The 21,093-nt window shown below is 43.7% G+C and overlaps 1 protein-coding gene across 1 annotated transcript in view; it reads right to left on the bottom strand.

The window, feature by feature from the left end:
• Window positions 1-5,220: 5,220 nt before the first annotated feature.
• LOC122797181 (shootin-1-like) overlaps window positions 5,221-21,093 on the bottom strand; it is a 1,945,876-nt gene continuing 1,930,003 nt past the window's right edge. The window contains exon 10 of the mRNA XM_044066002.1: window positions 5,221-5,394. Coding sequence (XP_043921937.1) covers window positions 5,221-5,394 — 174 coding nt within the window. The remainder of the gene's footprint in view (window positions 5,395-21,093) is intronic.

Genomic DNA, 21,093 nt, shown 5'->3' with positions numbered 1-21,093 from the left:
CTGTCAACCTGTGTGCCCAAATCTCTCAGCACTGACTTAGAGTTTAGGATGTTGCTATTAATATGGTGATTCAAAAGGACATCACACTTGCCAAAGGGGATGATAATGTACTTCTTTGCATTACGTTTAAGTCCATGACTTTGGCACTAATCATATGTTTGTGTAAGCCCTCTTGTAGAATGTTGACATAATTTGGGGACTTAATGACTGCACCCAGTTTGCAGTCATCAGCAAACTTTGTCACCCACAGACCTTTTGTTTTTGTCTGAACTTCCGAGAAGTAGATTCCAAACAATAGGGGCCCCAGCACCGATCCATGTGGAACACCACTGGTAATGGGTATGCTGGTGGAGGTGGAGTCCCCTATTTTGCCTGTATGAGTTCTATCAGTGAGCTAGTTTGCAACCCATATTACAATATATGGGTTGATCCCCAGCTGGGTGAGATTTTCAGTGATGCCTGAGTGGGAGATTATGTCAAAGGCCTTGGCTAAGTCTAAGTAGGCCGTATGCACAGATTTGCCGTCATCCAGGCTTCTGGTAACATTCCTGAAGAAGTCCACCAGATTCAACAGGCACGATCTGTCCCTGACAAAACCAAACTGGGTGGGGTCAAGCATTTGAAGGCTTCCTACATCTTTGTTGATACGGCCCTTGATGATTCTCTCCATGGCCTTGCAGATAAGACTGGTTAGGCTTATGGGTCTATGGTTTTTAGGGCGAGTGGATGCACCTCCTTTCTGCAAAGGAATGACGGTAGCAGTTTTTTATTCTACAGGGACAAAACCAGTTCTTAGGCTGTGGTTAAAGAGAGTACTCAAAGGTGTTGCTAACTCCTGTTTTAAACCATTTAAAATGCAGACTAAGATGTTATCATATCCCATAGATGCTGTGCTTTTGTCTTTAGAGAGTCGTTAAGACCTGCTTTTTTAGGGATACTAGGTGGAGAACAGGTGGTAGGGATGTTCATGGGTATATGTGGCAGAGACAAGGGGGAGAAGTTTTCAATGAACCTGTCTGCCAGTAGGTTGGCTATTTCTACATTTCAGTATATGTGGTACCATTCACCACAAGTTCAGTGCAAATCTGACATTTTCCTTTAAGGTTTTGGATGTAGCCTTATGGTTATCTTTAATCAGGGATACTAATTCAGACTTGTAGTTAGCTTTAGAGGGACTTTAAAAGATGTCTTGTTTGTTCAAACTGAGAAGGATGTGCTTCCATTTCTGAGACCGTTCTTTCATGTTCTTAAGCAGCAATTTCTTTCTCTTGTTATATAGCCTGTTTATGGCAGATGTCCACCAGGCAGGCTTGTTCTTTCTAGGAGATCTTGCTTTGGTCCTATCAGGTACATCTGAGTCAATACAACTGTGCAGACATTTATACAGAGCACTGGTGTATATCTCAGCATAGGTGTCCTTACCATCAAGGGGGACAGGAGCTTTGAAGCTGTTAATGCCATTGCTTCAGAGAGTGTGGTTGGCTTTGGAGAGGTTTTTTAGCCTAATTTCTCCTGAAGGGGAGTGTGATGCAATCATTACTTTGAACAAGACTGATTTATAATTAGACTTCACCAGGGAGGGCCGCACACTTCTGGTGGTACACCAATCTCCCATGCTGGTGAGATCAAGAATGTTTGGGGCCCTTGTCAGGGTCCCAACTATCTGTTCCAAGGCACTGTAGTTAAAGTCCAAGAACCTTTGGGTGAGCATGTCAGTACACACATAATTTAACCAGTCTATGGATGGGTAGTTAAAGTCACCCATAACCAGTGTGTTTGGTTGTATTTTGAGTGACTCAAGTAGACTGAAATAGGCGGGAGGCTCTCCGCAGCCTTGAACTAGGTCTCGGTGACTGCACAGATGTCAGCCTCTTCCAAAGTGAGGAATGCTTCCAGTGAGTGCAGTTCTAGATTTAGACTCCTAGTGTTTAGCAGAATAACTTTGAGGTTGGTTTTCAAGGATATATTTACACTGGGAATTTTGTTGATGTGACATTGTCTAAAAAAAAAGCACTATGGGGGAGGCAAGTGCCTTAGCCAGTAACCAAAATCCAAGAGGTGACAGGTGAAGACCATCTTATAGGTTCATAGGTTCATAGATTAGTACTAAGCTAACTGCCATTGTGAGCCATTTTAAGCCTAGCCAATTATCCCTTGTGAGACTCAAACTCTGCACCTTGTGTTTGTAAGGCAAACACCTTAACTATTAGGCCACCCTCACAACCCTCTCTAGCAAAGCATTGTGGTCTATCAACCATGACATCCCAGGGTGACAGGTCCTGGATCCCCTTGGAATGACACCAGAAACTAAGCCAATTGCCGAAGTCAATAATTTTTTGTCTATACTGTGGCATCATCCTATGGAAGGTAGAATGCTGCATAAGGCTAAGGACATACCTGCCTGGGACACACATTCAGAGAGCTCAGTCATGTCTATCTTCATATAGTTCAGAGAAGTACATTTCAGGTCGTTCACACCAACATGGGCTATGACAGAGTCATAACAGTACCTATTGTTGAGACACCTGAGTACATGTGTGATGTGGAGTATCCTGGCACCAGACAGACAGCTGACCATGACTTTTTCTTGCCCAACCTGGTGAGCGGGACATCTGTGTATCTCACAATGGAGTCACCTATGAACAAAACATTAGATTTTGTGTTTTGCCTTAAGGGCTTGTTAGGTGAGATACTGGCGCATGTGTTTTTATGTGTACTGTGTTCAGCTGGTATTGAATTATGTGAAGCATGTTTATGTTTGGGAGGTCTCTGATCTTTAGGTAGTCTTCTAGTGAGTACCTTCATATACATGAGTTTAGGTGCTATGCAAGTGGGTTGGTGCAGTAAGTGAACTGTGTGAGATGACAACCTCCTTAGTATCTGATATGCTGATTTGTGAACAAGAGAGCATAGATTCCAGATTCTTAATACAGATGCATCTCTCACATATTGAATTTGTGTGACATAGAATTAATGGGTTTTCAGTGTATATGGGACAATTGCTACACTGCCTCTGTATGTCCATGTCAACCAGGCTGGCTGGAGAAACTGTGGAGAACTGCCCGTCCATGATACAAAGTATAGTACTGTGGTCAGGGACAGGACTAGAAGAACCAGGGTATTGCTGCGGGACTAGTAGAAGTTCTAAAATGTTAGAGGCTTAGAGGGTGAGACTTGTATTGGTACCTCAGAGGCTCAGCTGAGTGTCTTTTCGGGCACTGAAGCACAACAGTGAGAAACCTCAGATGGAACTCAAGCAGTTGACTAAGGGAAAATGTATTTGTCTGGGACTTTGCTTCGACAACTGCCAACAGTAACCACCACCGTGTGGCAGTGTGCGATGGTGCGTACCACGCAAATGCAGGCAGTGAATAGCAATGAAATTAAATGGATTTAAAACACTCTAACCAATGACAGTGCCAGAGACCAGGCCCTAGACCAACAAACACCACTCAGGTGGGTCCTTAGCTACACTCTTCCCTCACAGGCAAAAAAGTGCAGCTAACAGCAAAAACACAGTTCAAAAATAGCAGCACACAGTAAAAAAACAGTCCAAGAATTGCAGATCAAGTAAAAATTATACTTATTTTGCAGTAGAAAGCAGTGAATGATTCAGATAACATAGCAGATCAGTTGCAAGTTGTTAAGCTCTATGCATTTCTGGTAAACTGGGTGCCAACCTGCGCAAATGTGGGCAATAAATAGCAACAAAATTCAACAAATTTAAAACACTCTAACCAATGATACAGCATGGGACTGGGCCCTGAGCTAATCACCACCACTCAGGTGGGTTCTTAGCTACACTCTTCTGTGTGCTGTTATTTTTGAACTCTGTTTTTGCTGCTAGCTGCACTTTTTAGCCTAGTATAGATTGGGTTCAGATTTGCTGAACCCAGTCTGTTTTTGCAGTTTCTGAGCACTGATCCATCTTTCCTCCACAAAAGAGGACCACCCCTGCAACCTTGTGAGAGAAGAGTGCAGCTAAGGACCCATGGTCCACAGCCCAGGCATGTGTGCTATCATTGTTTAGATTGTTTTAAAATCATTTAATTTAATTGCTATTTATTGCCTTGCTATTTATTGCCTGCGTTTGCATGGGCTGGCATTCATTGTGATTTTGGACATACTGCCACATAGGTTGTTTTTAGAGAAAAGTGAAAGGGCAGGTCTTAAGACAATTACAAAGGTAGGAAAACTAAAACACTGTGTGCATTTCAGAAATGCTCTCTCCAGGAACAAACCAACAACAAGTAGTGAGCCACATGGTTTAGCACTGAGGAGAGACCTGATTAGAATACATAGGTATGATAAAGTAAAAAAGCCACAGAAAATAATAAATAAGTTTTCTAATTAAGCCTAAATTGCAGACATAGGCAAAGATAGAGGGATTAGTCTCCACAAAACACACTGCAGTTAGCATGGTACTTAAACCAGATGTGGTTACAGAATCTATAAGCTCCCGAGCTTGGTAGGGACTAATTAATCAAAACAGAGAAACATAAGAATATGGGTTATGGTATCAACCAACTAAGGCAGGCAAGTATATGAGCACATCCGCCCAACACAAGTTAATCCCCCCACTGTACTGTGACAGAGACATAGCTAAGGCACGTACTAAGTTTTGTGGCTTGGTTGGATGGAGAGGAAAGGTGGTAACCAGGGACCCAGAAGTCATTCTCCTTCTGTACCAAGCTCTAGTGAAACTATCAGTGGAATAACATCTGAAGCTTGGAGGACATTGAGGATGAAACATGTCAGGCTGGCCACAGTCATTTATACGGAAACCATCAGGGTGTCAAGATGCCTGGAAAACAAGGAATGACTGATGGTTTGACGATGAGTCTACTTGAGAAAGAGAGAAATGAAAAACATGACATGGACGCTAAGCAGAATAAAAAGGGCATTAATAAAAGTGACCATCAGTAAAAACAGAAGTCAGTAAGGCCAGGGGAGATGACCTAAGTTTTGGAGGTTCAAGTAAGACTTACAGAAATACTAGCAGTAGCAAAGCTCTCCAATGTCTTATTAGGTAGTGTGGGGGAACGTAGTTCAAGGGAGCCTAAAAAGCCAGAAAAAGGAAGTGTGGACACCTTGGAGAGGCAGTTGTAAAGGATCTGGATACAGCAATTAGTTAGCCATTGGCAGTATTCTGCTACTTTAATCATATTCTTATGATATTCATTCTTAATTAAAAGTTTAAATGCTTAATTTTACTGTTCACTAAGTCGCATAAAGCTTACCCATATACTTGAGGTCTTTCACTTGCTCTTCAGCACTAAGATGTTTAATTTCCAACTCCTTTTTCTGTTCCTCTAGAAGTTCTATTTGACGATTCAGTGCGGTTACTTCCTTCTGTACTGCTTTGCTCTCTAACTGCTCTTCTAATGTATTGACCTGCAGGAATAATTTAAGAAGATTAATGGACAGAAATGGTACTTTAAGAAGTGCCACAATACTTACAGTGTATATTATTGTAAGGATAAGAAACAAATGCATCACTGACAAGTAATTTAGCCTGTGATTAATTAAAGCACACATGGTAGTCAACGGCAGAAGGGTAAAAACTCCACATACAGTATATTGTTCAAGTAACATGCTCCTCATATTCTAAAATTAAACCATGAATTATTATGCATTGTACAGATGAAAAGATCCCAACACTGTCTGATTTACTCACTGCAACCTAATTCCACAACAAAACAAATCTTAGTACTAATTTTTACACCCATTTCTCTCAAATGCCTTTTAGTTCTGCCTAACATTAATCGCCATTTTGTGTGTTAAAGTTATCCATGCTCAGCAACATTTCAGACCCCAATAAGTAAATACAGGATACAATTTTATTTTTGCAAAACAAAATCATCATCATCATCTCCTTTCAGCTGTTCTCGTTAGGGGTCGCCACAGCAGATCACCTGTTTCCATTTCTTCCTGTCCTCTGCATCTTGCTCTGTCACACCAACCACCTGCATGTCCTCTCTCACCACATCCATAAACCTTATCTTAGGCCTTTCTCTTTTCCTGTTACCTGGTAGCTTCATCCTTAGCATCTTTTTCCCAATATACTCAACATCCCTCCTCAGCACATGTCCAAACCAACGTAATCTTGCCTCTGGCTTTGTCTCCAAACCTTCCAACCTGGGCTGACCCTCCAATATACTTATTCCTAATCCTGTCCACCCTCGTCACACCCAGTGCAAATCTTAACATCTTTAACTCTGCCACGTCCAGCTCTGACTCATGCCTTTTTGTCAATGCCACTGTTTCCAATCCATATAACATAGCTGGTCTCACTACCCTCTTGTAGACCTTCCCTTTCACTCTTACAGGTACTCGTCTGTCACAAATCACTCCTGACACTCTTCTCCACCCACTCCATCCTGCCTGTACTCTCTTCTTCACTTCTCTTCCACACTCACCGTTACTCTGAACTATTGACCCCAAGTATTTAAACTCATCCACCTTTTCCACCTCTACACTCCTTGCATCCGCACCATTCTTCTATCCTCCCTCTCATTCACACACATATATTCTTAGTCCTGCTGACCTTCATTCTTCTTCCCTCTAGAGCATATCTCCATCTCTCCAGGGTCTCCTCCACCTGTTCCCTACTCTCACTACAGATCACAATGTCATCTGCAAACATCATAGTCCATGGGGACTCCTGTCTGATCTCGTCTGTCAACCTGTCCATCACCATTGCAAATTTGAAAGGGCTCAGAACTGATCCTTGATGTAACCCCACCTCCACCTTAAACGGATCCGTCACTCCCACAGCAGACCTCACCACTGTCACACTACCCTCGTACATATCCTGTACCACTCTTATATACTTCTCTGACACTCCTGACTTCCTCATACAATACCACAACTCCTCTCTAGGCACCCTGTCATATGCTTTCTCTAAGTCTATAAAAACACAATGCAACTCCTTCTGACATTCTCTGTACTTCTCCATCAACACTCTCAGAGCAAATATCACATCTGTAGTGCTCTTTCCTGGCATGAAACCATACTGCTGATCACTAATCATCACGTCCCTTCTTAACCTAGCTTCCACTACTCTTTCCCATAACTTCATGCTGTGACTGATCAATTTAATCCCTCTGTAGTTACTCCAGCTCTGTACATCACCCTTATTCTTAAAAATCGGTACCAAAAACCTTTTTCTCCATTCCTCAGGCATCCTCTCACTTTCTAAGATTTCATTAAACAATCTGGTTAAAAACTCCACTGCCATTTCACCTAAACACCTCCATGCTTCCACAGGTATGTCATCTGGGCCAACAGCCTTTCCATTCTTCATTTTCTTCATAGCTGTCCTTACTTCCTCCTTGCTAATTATTTATTTATTTATTTATTTGCATTTGTTAACCGGGTTGGTCCAGCTGGGTAAGAATTACCCTTTTTCAGTGGAGACCCGAGGGGAAAAGCCCCAAACAGACATACAAATACATACGAATAGAGACAAATTAACAATATTACAGAGGAAAACAATATTATGGGTACAATGGATAAGAAAAACAAACAATGAAAGTTTGAGAATATGAGTAAGGTAGGCCAGAGGCATGCATGCAAAAGATTTATGAAAAGGTGTTCTGAGCAAGATCTCTGAATTAAGTTAAAGTAGGCAAAGAAATGATGATTTAGGTGTGGAGTTAGTAGTGTGGGAGTTTTAGGTGGGAGCATGTGAATCCATTCAATCTCAATTCAATAATCCATTGTACTTCATGATTCACTATCCCTACATCATCCAACCTTCTCTCCCTCTCATTCTCTTCATTCATCAACCCCTCAAAGTACTCTTTCCATCTCCTCAACACACTCTCCTCGCTTGTGAGTATGTTTCCCTCTCAATTATTCTCTACAACAATTCAAACTTACTTACTTCTTAAAGTAAGGGATTCCAAACTATTACAGGTACCCCTGTACTATGCTTCTGTATGTGGGGAAGACAAAAATATCTTAACACAAGATTAGAAAACATTCTTATTCACAGATTACACCTCAGGAACTGTAAGAGAGTTTTTGAGAGGGAATATACAATGTAATTAGCTCAGGATACTTCTGTGATAAAATATAAAACAGTGATGAGTATATAATACAGGATTTAAAAAAATGCTCTAATTTTAGCCAGGTAACAACTACAAATTATTATGTATTATGAAGAAGTGATACAAAGAAAATACATTGCAAATGTTAATAGGTACAAAACTATAAACATGAGCCACAGAATTATTTGTTGATTGATTTTTGTTAACCAGCAGGTCATACTAGACAGAGCTTAGTAAAAGGCCTGTGGAGAAAAGCTCCATTTCAGAAGAAAATATAAGTCTGTAGTCAGCTTGCCATAATTGTTGGAGTGTGATCACTGCTGCTTTCACAACCTTACAAGAACATTTGCTACAGGCTGAGATCCAGGTCTGTTCTGACTTTCGGAGCCAGTCACACTTCACCCTATGTCAGCTAACATCACTTCTAACATGGATGTCTAGACACACCTGGTATAAAGACTAATGTATGGCTGACCATCTTTTTTTCCCCTCTTGCCCTCCAACTCTACAGGTTGGAAAAGCACAACCACAGAATCTTGTAATTCCAGGAAGGCCCAGGCTAACAGAACTGCCTAAGGGAAGCATTACCCTCCTACAATACCCAAACAAAAAGAGATGTAAGAGGCAAAAGAAAACTTAAATAACTTTAAGGAAAGGGAGAAAAAAAAGAGAGTATTTACCCATCCATTTCTATGTGTTCCAAGTTTCAGAGGAAATGGTGGATGAGAAATTTGACTGCAAAAGTGACCACATTAGTAAAATCTACAGTTATGTTGACTACATACATGTACTATTGTTCTTAATGTGATTCACTGCTGCAGTCATGTCACCAGGGAAGAATGTCAGAGATGGCTGTCTTGACATGGGGGGGGGGGGACGCTGGAGATGTGATAGTGGAAGAAGACAACATGCCCTTCTGAATGGCTGCAGTGAACCCTGTCCTAGCACATGAGATCAGGTCCAGTTTGTAATGTTTGGAAAAGGTGTGAAGACAGGATCATGTTGCTGCCCCCAGGACATCTTATACACTTACCCCTTTTAGAAAGGCTGTGACTCTGGTAGAGTGAGACTTAATTCTGTTGTGCAAGCTTTTTCCATGGCATTTATGGCAGAAATAAATATGGTGTACTATCCAATTAGAAAAAGTCTGTTTGAATACAGGCAGCCCATTTTTCTTTTCATCAAAGGCCATAGAAAGTTGCCCAGATTTCCCGAAGTCTTTTGCTCTGCCTAGACAGAATCTTAACTGTCTATGAACTTCCAGAGAATGTAGGAAAGAAAACTGGTAATGGAATAGCTTAAGTGCTACCTCAATAATTACAGCTTTTTTTTCAGTCCCCTAGGTCTTCACCTGTACTGGTCTGGCCACCAGTGCCCTACGTCCGTGCTGGCTCTATCAGACATCCTCCTCCTCCTTCCGTCTGGACTTACTCCAGTATTGCTGAGGTTGGTCATGGATCCTAAGGGCATCCTGGAACTTGGTTTGTTTCTGCTTTTTTTTTTTTTTTTATAATACATCTTGCCCACTGCCAATCTAGATCTAGCATGACATTAAGTATTTAATTTTCACGGAACTCCACCTTGAGGACCAAGTCCCAGGTTTATCTTCTGGTGTGGTTCCTCAGGGGAATTGTACCCCAGATTATAGTGACACAAAAGGATGACACAGACCTAGAGAAAACATTCACCCTATAGAGTCCTGCAAACGTGTTCAGCAATGCCTAATTAACTACAGTAAAGCCCAATTAACTACAGCATAAATTTCATCCAAAGATGTGGTTTTAAAGAATATCTGAGAGGTAAACGTAATTCTCATAGAGTGACCTGTAAGATATGACAATGAAGGTTTTTGTTTCTTATTAACAAAAGTGGAAAACGACATACTTTGAAGACTTTGTTACCCAACTTCTTTCTGGTGAAGTACACATGAAGCTGGGAATTCTGACAGGCATAATCTGTGAAGGTAAATCTTTGAGCCACCTATGAAGAGCCATACAGCACAGCAAATATTCACCTTTTTTTGAAAGGATGGAAAAAAAAAAGTTAAGTTTTTGCCATAACGTTCCAGCTGTGTTATCGCTCTTCATTCATTCTTGACTGTTGGGTTCGATTCCAATCCTGGGAATCGACTCTGCTGTTATATCAAGCTCGTGCCAGCAAAAACTCTCAAGCTAAGGCTACCCATACTGCCTCTCTTCCCTTTACCTCAGATCAAGTTTGCCCATTATGAAGAAAATTATGGAAGCTCTGTCTGAGCAACAACCCTACTAGAACCCCAGGACTAGTTCAGAACCTCCAGGAGTCCCTAGGAGGGGGCTGGAAGTTGGGATGTCAAGAATGAATTATGATTGACAACACAGACAGAACGTTATGGCAAGAACATAAATTCTTTATCTGATGTTGTCAATCTTCACTCATTCTTGACTGTTGGTACAGAGTCCCCAGCTACTTTAGATCCTGGGAGGCCTTAAGGAAGGATATTCCTGAGCATCGTACAGCCAAAAGATGCTCTTCTCCTGGAGACCATGTCTAATTTATGAGTAATAAAGGTATAAGGAGTAACCCAAGTTGCGGCTGCGCATATTTCATTCACAGAAGCTCTGGAATGAAAGACTACTGAAGTAGAAACAGATCTGGTAGAATGAGCTCTAACTTTTGTTGGTAAATCGAGTTTATTTTGACTATAAATAAATGTAATGCAGTCTCTCAACCATTTCGACAGAGTGACTTTTGAAACTGATTTGCCCAGTCTAGTACCTGAAAAGGATAGAAACAGTTGCTTGGATTTTCTAGATGATTTTGTTCTGTCCAAATAAAAACCTAATTGTCTGTAGATGTCCAACAAATGCAAGCAATATTCTCCCTTGCTTGAGAAATTTGGAAAGAAAACTGATAAATCTATGGTCTGATTGATATTGGAGTCTGACACTACTTTAGGCAGAAAGGAGGGATTGGTTCTGAATGATACTCTCTCTTTGTGAAAAATTATATATGGATGTTTCGCGCACAGAGCCTGTAACTCAGAAATTCTCCTGGGAGACGTAATAGCTACCAGGAAGAAGGTCTTCCAAGATAAAAACTTGGGATTACAGGTGGCTGCTGGCTCAAAAGGCTTATGAACCAAACAGTGCAAGACCAAGGTTAAATCCTAAGTTGCTATGGGATCTTTGAAGTGTGGCTTCAAATGTAAAGCACCCTTAAGAAATATTTTGCAAAGACGATGAGACATCAAAGAATGATCATCAAATCCATTATGGAAATTTGAAATGGCAGCTAAATAAACTCTAATGGTAGAAGGTGAGGCTCAAAATTAAAATAAGGTGGCTAAGTATTCCAAGACCTTAGTGACTAGAGCAGAGAAAGGATCAAGACCATTTTATCAGCCCAAATAACAAATCTCTTCCATTTGCCAAGATAAAGTTTTCTGGTGGACGGTTTACGGGAAACCAGAAGTATCTTTTGCACTGGGGAGGACAAAATATTTCACCTGGCAATTACTGGAAGTGGAGAAACCAAGCAGTCGGCTTTAGATTTTGAAGGTCGGGATGGAACAAGCTCTGAGCATGAAATAACAGATCTGGAGTTGGATCCAGAGTCCATGGGCAGTGTACTAGGTGAGGCCAGAGAAAGGGAAATCAGACTTGATGAGGCCAATAAGGTGCAATGAGAATCACTTTGCTTCTTAACCGTTGGTTTTCCTCAGAAACTGGGGAATTAGAGGGATTGATGGGAAGGCATATAGAAGTCCCGGGGGCCAATTGTGGAGAAGTGCATCTCTCGGGAACTCCCATGAGGGGGGACTAAGTAGCTGCTGCATTTCTGGTTTATGGAAGAGGCAAACAGGTTGCAGCAAGGCTGACCCCAAACGACGAAAGTTTCTCGTCACTACATTGGGATTGAGAGACCACTCGTAAGGTAGAAGGATACACCTGCTTAGTTTGTCTGCAATCACAATGGAATTCCCCAGAATATGCATTGCTATTAGAAGGCAGTTGGAGGTGACTGCCCACTGCCAAACTCTTAGGGCTTCCCGACATACAGGATAGTACTGCTTCTCCCCTGTTTGTTGATGTACCTGACTACTGACATGTTGTCTGACTGGATAGCAATTGTCTTTGAAGGAAGGGCAGACTGGAATGCTTGCAACATTAAAAGCACTGCCCTCAGTTCTTAGACACTGATATGCAGATTGGCCTCTTGAAGGGACCAAGAGCCTTGGACTGTCTTTCCCTGAAAATTACCCCTCCCCCCAATCAGGGAAGCATCCGTGGTCACTATGGCCTTGGCTGAGATGGGGAGAAAGGGCGACTCCATAAATTCTCTTCTGGCTTCATTCACCAAGATAAATCCTGTCTGCAGTGGTTTGTTATGAAGACTGGATGGGACACTGAGTGAGTTAAGAGTTACCATTGTGACGCCAGGAGCCACTGAAGCAGCCTCATGTGGTACCTCACTAGGAGGACTAAGGTGATTGTCGCTGCCATGGACCCAAGAAGTTGTAAGACTAGATGAGCAGGAACTTTGTCTTGAGAGAGTACCACCTGAAGTTGCAACCTCAACTTTACCAGTCTGTGATGAGGAAGGGAAGCCATGCAGAATTTCATGTTTAGTTTTGAATTCTATGTCTTGTGTGGGAGATAGTTGTGATTTTTCTCTGTTTACTGTAATGCCTAAGAACACAGCAAGACATAGAATGGAGTCCAAGGCAGAAAGCAGCAGATGTGTGGTGTGGCCAGTGAGGAGCTAGTTGTCTAAACATGGAAACACACGGAATTCCTGTAGCCTTAAGTGAGCTGCTACAACTGCCATGCATTTGGTGAACACCCTGGGGGCTGTAGTGAGACCAAAGAGCAGTGCTCAAAATTGGCAATGACTGGCTCCTAGCTGGAAGTGGAGGTATCTTCTGGAGTGTTTGTCCACCTTTATGTGGTAATACGCATCCTGAAGATCTATGGAGCACATCCAATCATCTTTCTCCAGAAAAGGAAGGATAGACTGAACCGTGACCATCCGGAATTTTGTTTGTTGCACAAATTTGTTCAGTAGACTTAGATCTAAGATTGGCTTCCAGTCTCCTGTCTTTCTTTTGGCACTAAAAATAATCTTGAGTAAAATTCACATCCTATCTGGTCTAGTGGGACTGTTTGGATGACCGCTTTTTGAAGCAGCATTTGAATCTCTAGTGCTGTTATATCCCTCTGACAGGGAGGAACATCGGGGATTCGCCTTTGTGGTTTGGGATAAAGACTGAAGGGAATATGGTAAAATCTGGTAATTATTGTCGGTACCCAGGAATCCAATGTTATTGTTAGCCACACTCAGTGGTGCAGAGAGAATCTTCCCCAACTGCTTCTAGAGGTAAGCAATTGGGCTGCCACTCAGGACTGCTGGTAAGGTTGCCCAGAAAAGGAATCCCTGGAATCCTGGTTGCGCAGGCTCCCTCTGCCATAGGAGGGGCGCTTTTCTGAAGAGTTCTCCCCTCTGCCCAGCGCGGGGGGGGGGGGTACTTGCCACGTGTGTCCTGAAAAGGGTCTTCCTGAACCACATCCTTCCACTCCTCTGATTCCTGGAGTAAGGTCGCTGAGGAGTGGAAAAACGCACTCCCACAGCAGAAAGGGTCTTTCTGTCCTTCTCACACCTGGCTAATGTGTCTCTGACTTTTGGGCCAAACAATGAAGTAGCATCAACAGCAGCAATGACAAAGGAAGACTTAAAGGGGTGCATAAATTCACACAAGCGCATCCAGATGTGGTGCCTAATAGCAACGTCTGTACCCAGCGGCCCTGGACGTCACTTTGGCTGCATGTGCAATAAGCCACATATATGATTTGGAGATTGACTCTAGGATGGCAAGCTGGGAGGCAACCTTAAACCAGACCCTGTCAGACCCTGCTCCTGCCAAGTTATCTGAAAACTCAGTTATCAGATCCCTTTGGAGTTGAGTGAAGTGTACCAAGAATTTCCAGAACTGAAAAGCGAAGGTCATTGAACCAAAGACCCACTTCCCAAATCTGTCCACCATCCAAGACTCTCTGCTTGGAGAATGGACAGTTGAACTCTCTTTGCAGAGTTCCTTTTCAGTGGCTGGCACCAACATCATGGCATCCACTGCTAGACCTTTTGACCAATGGGGCTGATCCTCCAGGGCTGATAGAATTTTGTCCAGTCTCCGGGAAATTGGCTCTATGATGTCAGGAGCCTTCCACACGTGCTGCACGATGAGTTTAATTAGTTCATCTGCAGGCGGGGTCACCCAAGAAGTAGAGGGCTGAGGACGAAAAGCCTGCAAGAAGACATATTCCTCGGAGGATGGGTTTGAGGACTTCCAATCACCCCTCTTTTTCATAATCTCCAGGATGTCTCCAAAGGAGATGTCTTCAGGGGTGATCATGGGGACCCTTCCCCTTCATCAAATTCTGTATCTTCAGTGACAGATTCCTCTGGAGAATCCAGGTGCTTCCTCTTGCACACTTTTATGGGGTGGCTCGTCAGGGGGGAGATCTGAGGAGGACTCCAAAGAGAGGGGATCCTGCACTAGGGTATCTTGCTGCTCTTCTGCCTGCTGTCCTGAGGTAGCAGACTGTGACAACTGTGAACCAGAGGATACATAAATGTGATACTCTGATGGGGATTGTGCCAGTTGTGAGCCTGCTGAGGCTAGGGCTCTCTCCATAATCTGGAAGGCAGGCCCCACCCAAAGTGGGATGGGAGCCCAGAAAGTACAGTTGTGTGCACTTACCATAAATGTAGATGTTCGAGTGTATTCACTGTTGCAGTCCTTACAAAATGGGTTATCTGGCTCCCGGTAGCCCACAGTCGGCCAGAATAACAAAGTCCGTTGTATATGATGTCGGCTGCCCTCTGTTAGGCCTGAAGTCAGGTACAAAGTAAGGCAGCCGATGCTATTTCCTCAGTTTTTCTTGCCTTAACTGTCAGGAGCCCCCAAAAAAAGGTTAGACCAGGAAAGGAAAAACCCAGTCTGTACCCTAGGAAAAAAGGGGGATGATAAGGGGGAAACCAGGACTTCAACAGTGAATACACTCGAACATCTACATTTATGGTAAGTGTACCCAACTGTACTATGTTCATTGTGTTTTACTGTTGCAGTCCTTACAAAATGGGTTGATTCCCAAAGCCCAGGAAAAAAAAAACAAAAGGGAGGAGGAACACCCACTGTTTAAGGGTTGGTAAGGATGCCCTACAACACTGCAGTGGCAAAACCAGCCCTGGACTTAGAAAACAAGGTAAATTGTAATGTTTAGTGAAAGTGTGGACAGAAGTCTATGTAGCTGCTTCTAGTATGCCCCTAATAGGTACACCTCTTAAAAAAGCTTCTGAGGTGGAGGCTGCCCTAGCAGAATGGGTCATAATACTCTGAGGAGGAACCTTGCCATGCTGTAAGTAACAAAAATGAACACAATGAGCAATCCACTTAGAAATGGTCTGTTTAGAAATAGCTTTGCCCTGAGCTTCAGGAGTAAAACTGATCAACAACTGATCCGACTTTCGAAAAGATTTAGTCCACTCCAGGTAAAATCTAAGCTGTCTATGCACATCCAGGGAATGCAGTAACCTTTCTCCTTTATTTTGAGGATTAGGAAAGAAGGTAGGCAGGTGGATAGACTGGTTAAGAGTCAGGCTAGAAACCACCTTAGGCATAAAGGAGGGATTAGTTCAAAGAGAAACCCGATCCACATGGAAGATGACAAAAGGCTCTACTGCCATTACTGCAGCTCAGAAACTCTTCTAGCTGAAGTAATAGCCAAGAGAAAGGCAGTTTTCCAGGAGAGAAACTTCAGGTCTGCTGAGGCAGCTGGTTCAAAAGGAGGCAGAGTAAGTTTCTCAAGTACAAAATTGAGATCACAAGCAGTAGTAGGTGCCCTTCTGGGAGGCTTTAAATTGCTAGCTCCCCTGAGGAACTTTTTCATCAAGGGATAAGAGAAAATGGGATGTTCAAAGGAACAATGAGCAGAAATAGCTGAAGCATGGCTTTTGACAGAAGAAAAGGAAAGTCCACCATTAAGCAAGCCTGCCAGATAGTCAAGAATAAGAGGAAGAGTAGGTTGAGAAGGGTCTTCCCCTCTAGTCTGCATACAAATGGAGAATCGTTTCCACTTATCTGCGTAAGATCTCCTAGTGCTAGGCCTCCTGACCTCACGAAGGACTTCAACCACCTGTTGGGAAAGGTTTAAATTATAAGCCAAGCTGCCAAATGCAGAGTCTGAAGATGAGGATGCAGAAATTTTCCCCCCTCCTGAACCAAGAGATCTGGTATCAGGGGAAGATGCCAAGGCTGAGACTGGGAGAGAGACTGCGAAGCAGTGGATACCAATGTTGTCTGGGCCAGTCTGGAGCGAAGATGATGGCCCTTAGTTTTTCATCCCTCATCTTTAACAGCACTCTGGGAAGAAGAGGCAGAGGAGGGAATGTACAGATCGAGAGCTGTGTCCAGGAGAAGGACAGAGCATCCACTTTCCAAGCTTTGTTTTGATGATCCCTGGTGCAAAAGGTTAGAAGAAGGTGGCTGGATGGAGATGAGAAGAGATCCACCTGGGGAGTGCCCCAACGCTGAATGATGTGATAGATGATGGTCTTGTTTAGTTGCCACTCGTGAAGATCCAGGACCTGCCTGTTCAACCAGTCTGCCAAGGTGTTGAGCCTTCCTGGAAGAAACTGAGCTATCAGATGAATGCCCATGGAAGCTGCTATGGACCATAGTATCATGTTTTGTCTGCACAGAGGGTAAGAGTGCGTCCCTCCCTGCTTGTTGATGTACCACATAATTGTGGTGTTGTCTGTCCTGACCAGAAGAGTACCAGGAGAGAGATGATGTTTGAAAGCCATCAAGACCTGCTGGACTGCCATCAATTCCTTCAGATTTATGTACAAATGCACCTGTTGAGAGTTCCAAGTCCACTGAATGCATCTGCCCTCTAGATGTGCTCCCCAAGCATAGTCTGGGGCATCTGTGGTGAGAGTCTGGCTGTCAGGAGGTGAACAGAAAGGCAGACCTTTGTTCTGTGCACAGGCCGTCGCTCACCAAAGGAACTCCGTCTGCAGGCAGGGAATCGGAGAAGTATCAAGTCTAAATCCTGAGTGTGATGACACCAAAGGTTTTTGAGGTACCATTGTATTTTCCTCATATGCAGTCTGGCATATGGAATCATCAGAATACATGAAGCCATGAATCCCAGGGCTTGCAGGAATTGCCTTGCAGAGAGAGCTGGGTCATGCTTGCAAAATTTCTGAAGTAATTCGAAAGATCCATTTGTTTCTCTTGAGAGAGGAATACCATATGGGCGGCTGTGTTCAGGCTCACTCCCAGGAATACCATCTCCTTGGTGGGTACTACTTTTGACTTCTTTTTGCTGATGGTGTAGCCCACGGAGGTGAGAAGGTTCTTTACAAAGTCCAAATCCTTTAGAAGTTGCTCTGGGGAGTTTGCCTGAATAAGACAATCGTGCAAGTAAGGGTAAATTTGAATATTTCTTTGCCTGCAAAAAGCAATGACTGGAGTCAGGCATTTGGTAAAAACTCTGGGAGCAGTAGATAAGCCAAAGGGCAGTGCAGAGAATTGGAAGTGCCTGTTCCCCACCCTGAAGCGAAGGAACTGCCTTGCAGCTTGCTCTTACTGGGATGTGCAGATAAGCTTATTTGAGATCCAAAGTCACCAGCCAGGAATCCTTGGCCAGCATTGGCAGCAACTGCTGAAGAGTGAGCATTTTGAATTTGGGAATCACCAGAAAAGTGTTTACAATGGACAAATCCAGAATAGGGCACCAGGTGCCCCCTTTTTTGGGAACCAGAAAAAGTCTTGAGTAGAAACCCTAGCCTATCTGTAGTGCAAGAACTGGCTCTATTGCCCCCAGGTTTAGCAAAGAAGAAACTTGTTTTTCTGCTTCTGCCCTTTGATTTGGGGGGATATTTGGGCATCCTTGGTGGACAGGGAAGGTGTGAAAAAAGAACTTGTAGCCTTGGGATACTATTTTGAGCACCCATTTGTCATCTGTGATGGTGAGCCAGACATCTGCAAAAATGGCTAACCTTCCCCCCAAAGGAAACTCTGGGCCTGTAGAAGCAGGCAGGGGAAGGCCGGAGTCATTGGGGATGCTTGCTTTGGGAAGTTTGCTTAGAACTCCCCGATTTTGAAGAGGAAGCCTGCCACTGCTTAGCCTTTTGAGGGGTGGAAGTCGGTCCCCTAGAAGACCTGTAACCCTTAGGCCTAGTGCGACTCTGTTTACTAGGGTCAGGAAAAGTCCAATTCTTAGAAGGGTAATGCCTAATAAAATGAGGAGGCTGAACTTGCAGAAATCCTTAACAGTTTGCATAGATCTGGCCTTATCCTCCAACTTTTTCAACACCTCTTCTGCTTTGCTACCAAAAAGATTGTCCTTGTCCAAAGGCACATACATTAATTTAAATTTGACAGGTTCAGAAAGGGGCTATTCCCTGAGCCAAGCATGTCTTCTAACGACAGAACCAGTAGCTACTGCCCTGCAAGAAGTCTCCAAAGTGTCAAAACCACAATGTAGAGAATGTTTAGTGACAAGAGTGGCAGAATTCAATAAATGTTGCATGTCCTTACTCTCCATCAGGGAAGGAACACCAGCAATTTTAGCCTTCATAGCCTCCAAAGTATGCTGCTGATACTTAAGCATATGAAAATGACAAACAGCAGACCTAATAGCCAGGGTGGAAGAAGTATAAACCTTTTTATCCCATCTATCCAAGACCCTAGATTCCCTGTCAGAAGGAACAGGAATTTTAGCAACCATGGCTTTAACATCCTTAGGGCCCTGAGAAATAATCTCTGGATCAGCAGTAGGATTCTTGAAAAGGAACTGATGAGAATCAGGAACTCTATAATACCTGTCAGGCTTTCTGGGAGCAGAAGGAACAGAATTAGGAGTCAAAGAATTCTCCATGAAAACATCATCAATAACTTCCAAAACCAGGATAGCCAAAGGCTTATGCTACGGCAAATCCAAGAAATCCCTAAATCCATTTCTTAGACTGAGGGTAGTCCTGACTTTCCCATTTGAAATGCTCCCAAAGAGTATTCAGAGCATCTCCAAAAGAAAAATCTTCTGGAGGGGAGGCAGAAGGAATGGAGACTTCTGCATCAGAATCCTCAAAACCAGAAAAAAGGTTGAGAGTTTCCCTCTTCATTAGCAGAGTTGCTGGAAACCTCAGAGTCTGTGGCAGACAAAACTTCTGGTCTAAGGGCAGAGAAAAGAAGCCTGAGAAGCCGGTGCCTGCTTAGCGGCTCTGGATCCATCAGAGGCAGTGACTGGCAGAGGGTCAGAAGACGAAGTGGAAGCCTGCGGTATGGAGGACTCAGAAAAGGTCTCCGCAGATGCCTGCTGCTTAACATCCGTGGACTGCAGGGGCAAAGAAAGCGCCTCAGTGACTACCGCTGGGCCGACAACCAACTTAACAGGGACGTCGTCGACTAATTTGACCCTAATCCTGTCATGGTCCTTATCCTTGCATTTCTTAGGAACATCTGAAGTCGGGAGACCATAAGACGCCATACTGATGAACTTAGGCCAAACTCCGAAATGCTTAAACAAGATCCTAGCTCTACGACGTATGGTATGCGGGTTGAAAGAAGCACAGAGAACACAATTAGGGACGTTGTGCTCAAAGCCCAAACAAGTAATACAACAGGAGTGAAAATCACGGTGTGGAATCTGTTTTCCAAAGGCAAGACAATTATTAACTTTCTCTGACATTCATTAAAGCAAGAAAAGAGGGTCCACAATGAGGTACTTATCTGAGGATGTCTTCAACTAAGCAGTCGAAATACAAAAAGAGGGTACTCGGACCATCTGGCACTCATGCAAAAATGCTTCTGCTTCAGGCTCCGTGGCAAGAAAGACTGAGGAAATGGTGTTGGCTGCCTTCATTTGTACTTGACGTCAGGCCTAAACGAGGGCAGCTGACATCATATACCAAGGACTTTGGTATTCTGGCCGACTGTGGGCTACCGGGAGTTGGATAACCCATTTTGTAAGGACTGCAACAGTGAAACACGATGAACATCCGAGAAAGACAACCTTGGAACTGGGGTCACACCTTGCTCTGTCGAGCTGCCTCCCTGTGTAGCAGCCATGAGAGGACTTGTAACTGCCAGGTCAACAGGAACCGTAGATGGCATCATAGAAAAAAATCAGAGCCGATCCAGGGATTCTGGAGCCAGCAGCCAAATCACGGTCCCATGTGTATGATGGCTCAGATGGAGCTGAAGACCACAGGGTCAGTTCCAGTACCAAGGTGAGATCCACCATTGGCACCGAGGTAGCTGACACTCAGAATGTCGGAGTAGTGGGCTCCAAGACTTGCAGAGATGTTGAAGGAGGAAGAAATGTGGGAGTCCTGGAAGAATAAACCTCGGCTCCGGGAGGAAGGGAGGTCTGAGAGGGAGCAGGAAGATCTCTAATTGCCAAGAGCTGATTCACCAATCTAACTACATCCAGTTCTGAAAGACTCCTGGAGGAAAGATGGACATCCATGAGGGCGATTCCACCCTATCTACAAAGGGACTCAACTGCTGACCCAAAAAGGGGTCTCTAGATGGGGAGTATCTGGTCCTGAGGTGTTTAGCATCTCGACCTTCTGCACCATGGTCTGCTGAACAGAAATTTGCTTGGCAGGGGAAGATGAGACAGAAATATTTGAGGAGAGTACTGTTGGTGCCAGAGAGGTTGTCAGTACCGAAGACAAGTTCGGTGCCGTAGAAGTCTGGGTAGTCTCAATAATACATGGCACTGTGGGGGGTTTTACAGGTTTCGGTGCCAGAGCAGGAGTTGGTGCAGTCTTAGAACTTTAGGCTTTGGTCCCACTGGATGAGTTGGAACCTGAGACTTTGGAGTCTTAGGTTTGTGCAGCTTGGGAGATGATGGTATCGAATGGCTCCTTTTCTTTGAATCTGTCCTAGGAGATTTAAATGTCTCCACCTTAGATAAAGCTTCACAGAATGGACATTTTAGTAATGCCTTAAGAATGAGTTTGTTTTGTCTCTCTGCAAGGGTATGAG

This window comes from Protopterus annectens, chromosome 3.part0, assembly GCF_019279795.1.
Source record: "Protopterus annectens isolate FY-2018-M chromosome 3.part0, PAN1.0, whole genome shotgun sequence".
Classification (NCBI taxonomy): Eukaryota; Metazoa; Chordata; order Ceratodontiformes; family Protopteridae; genus Protopterus; species Protopterus annectens.
This window is presented reverse-complemented; position numbering and strand designations above follow the sequence as displayed.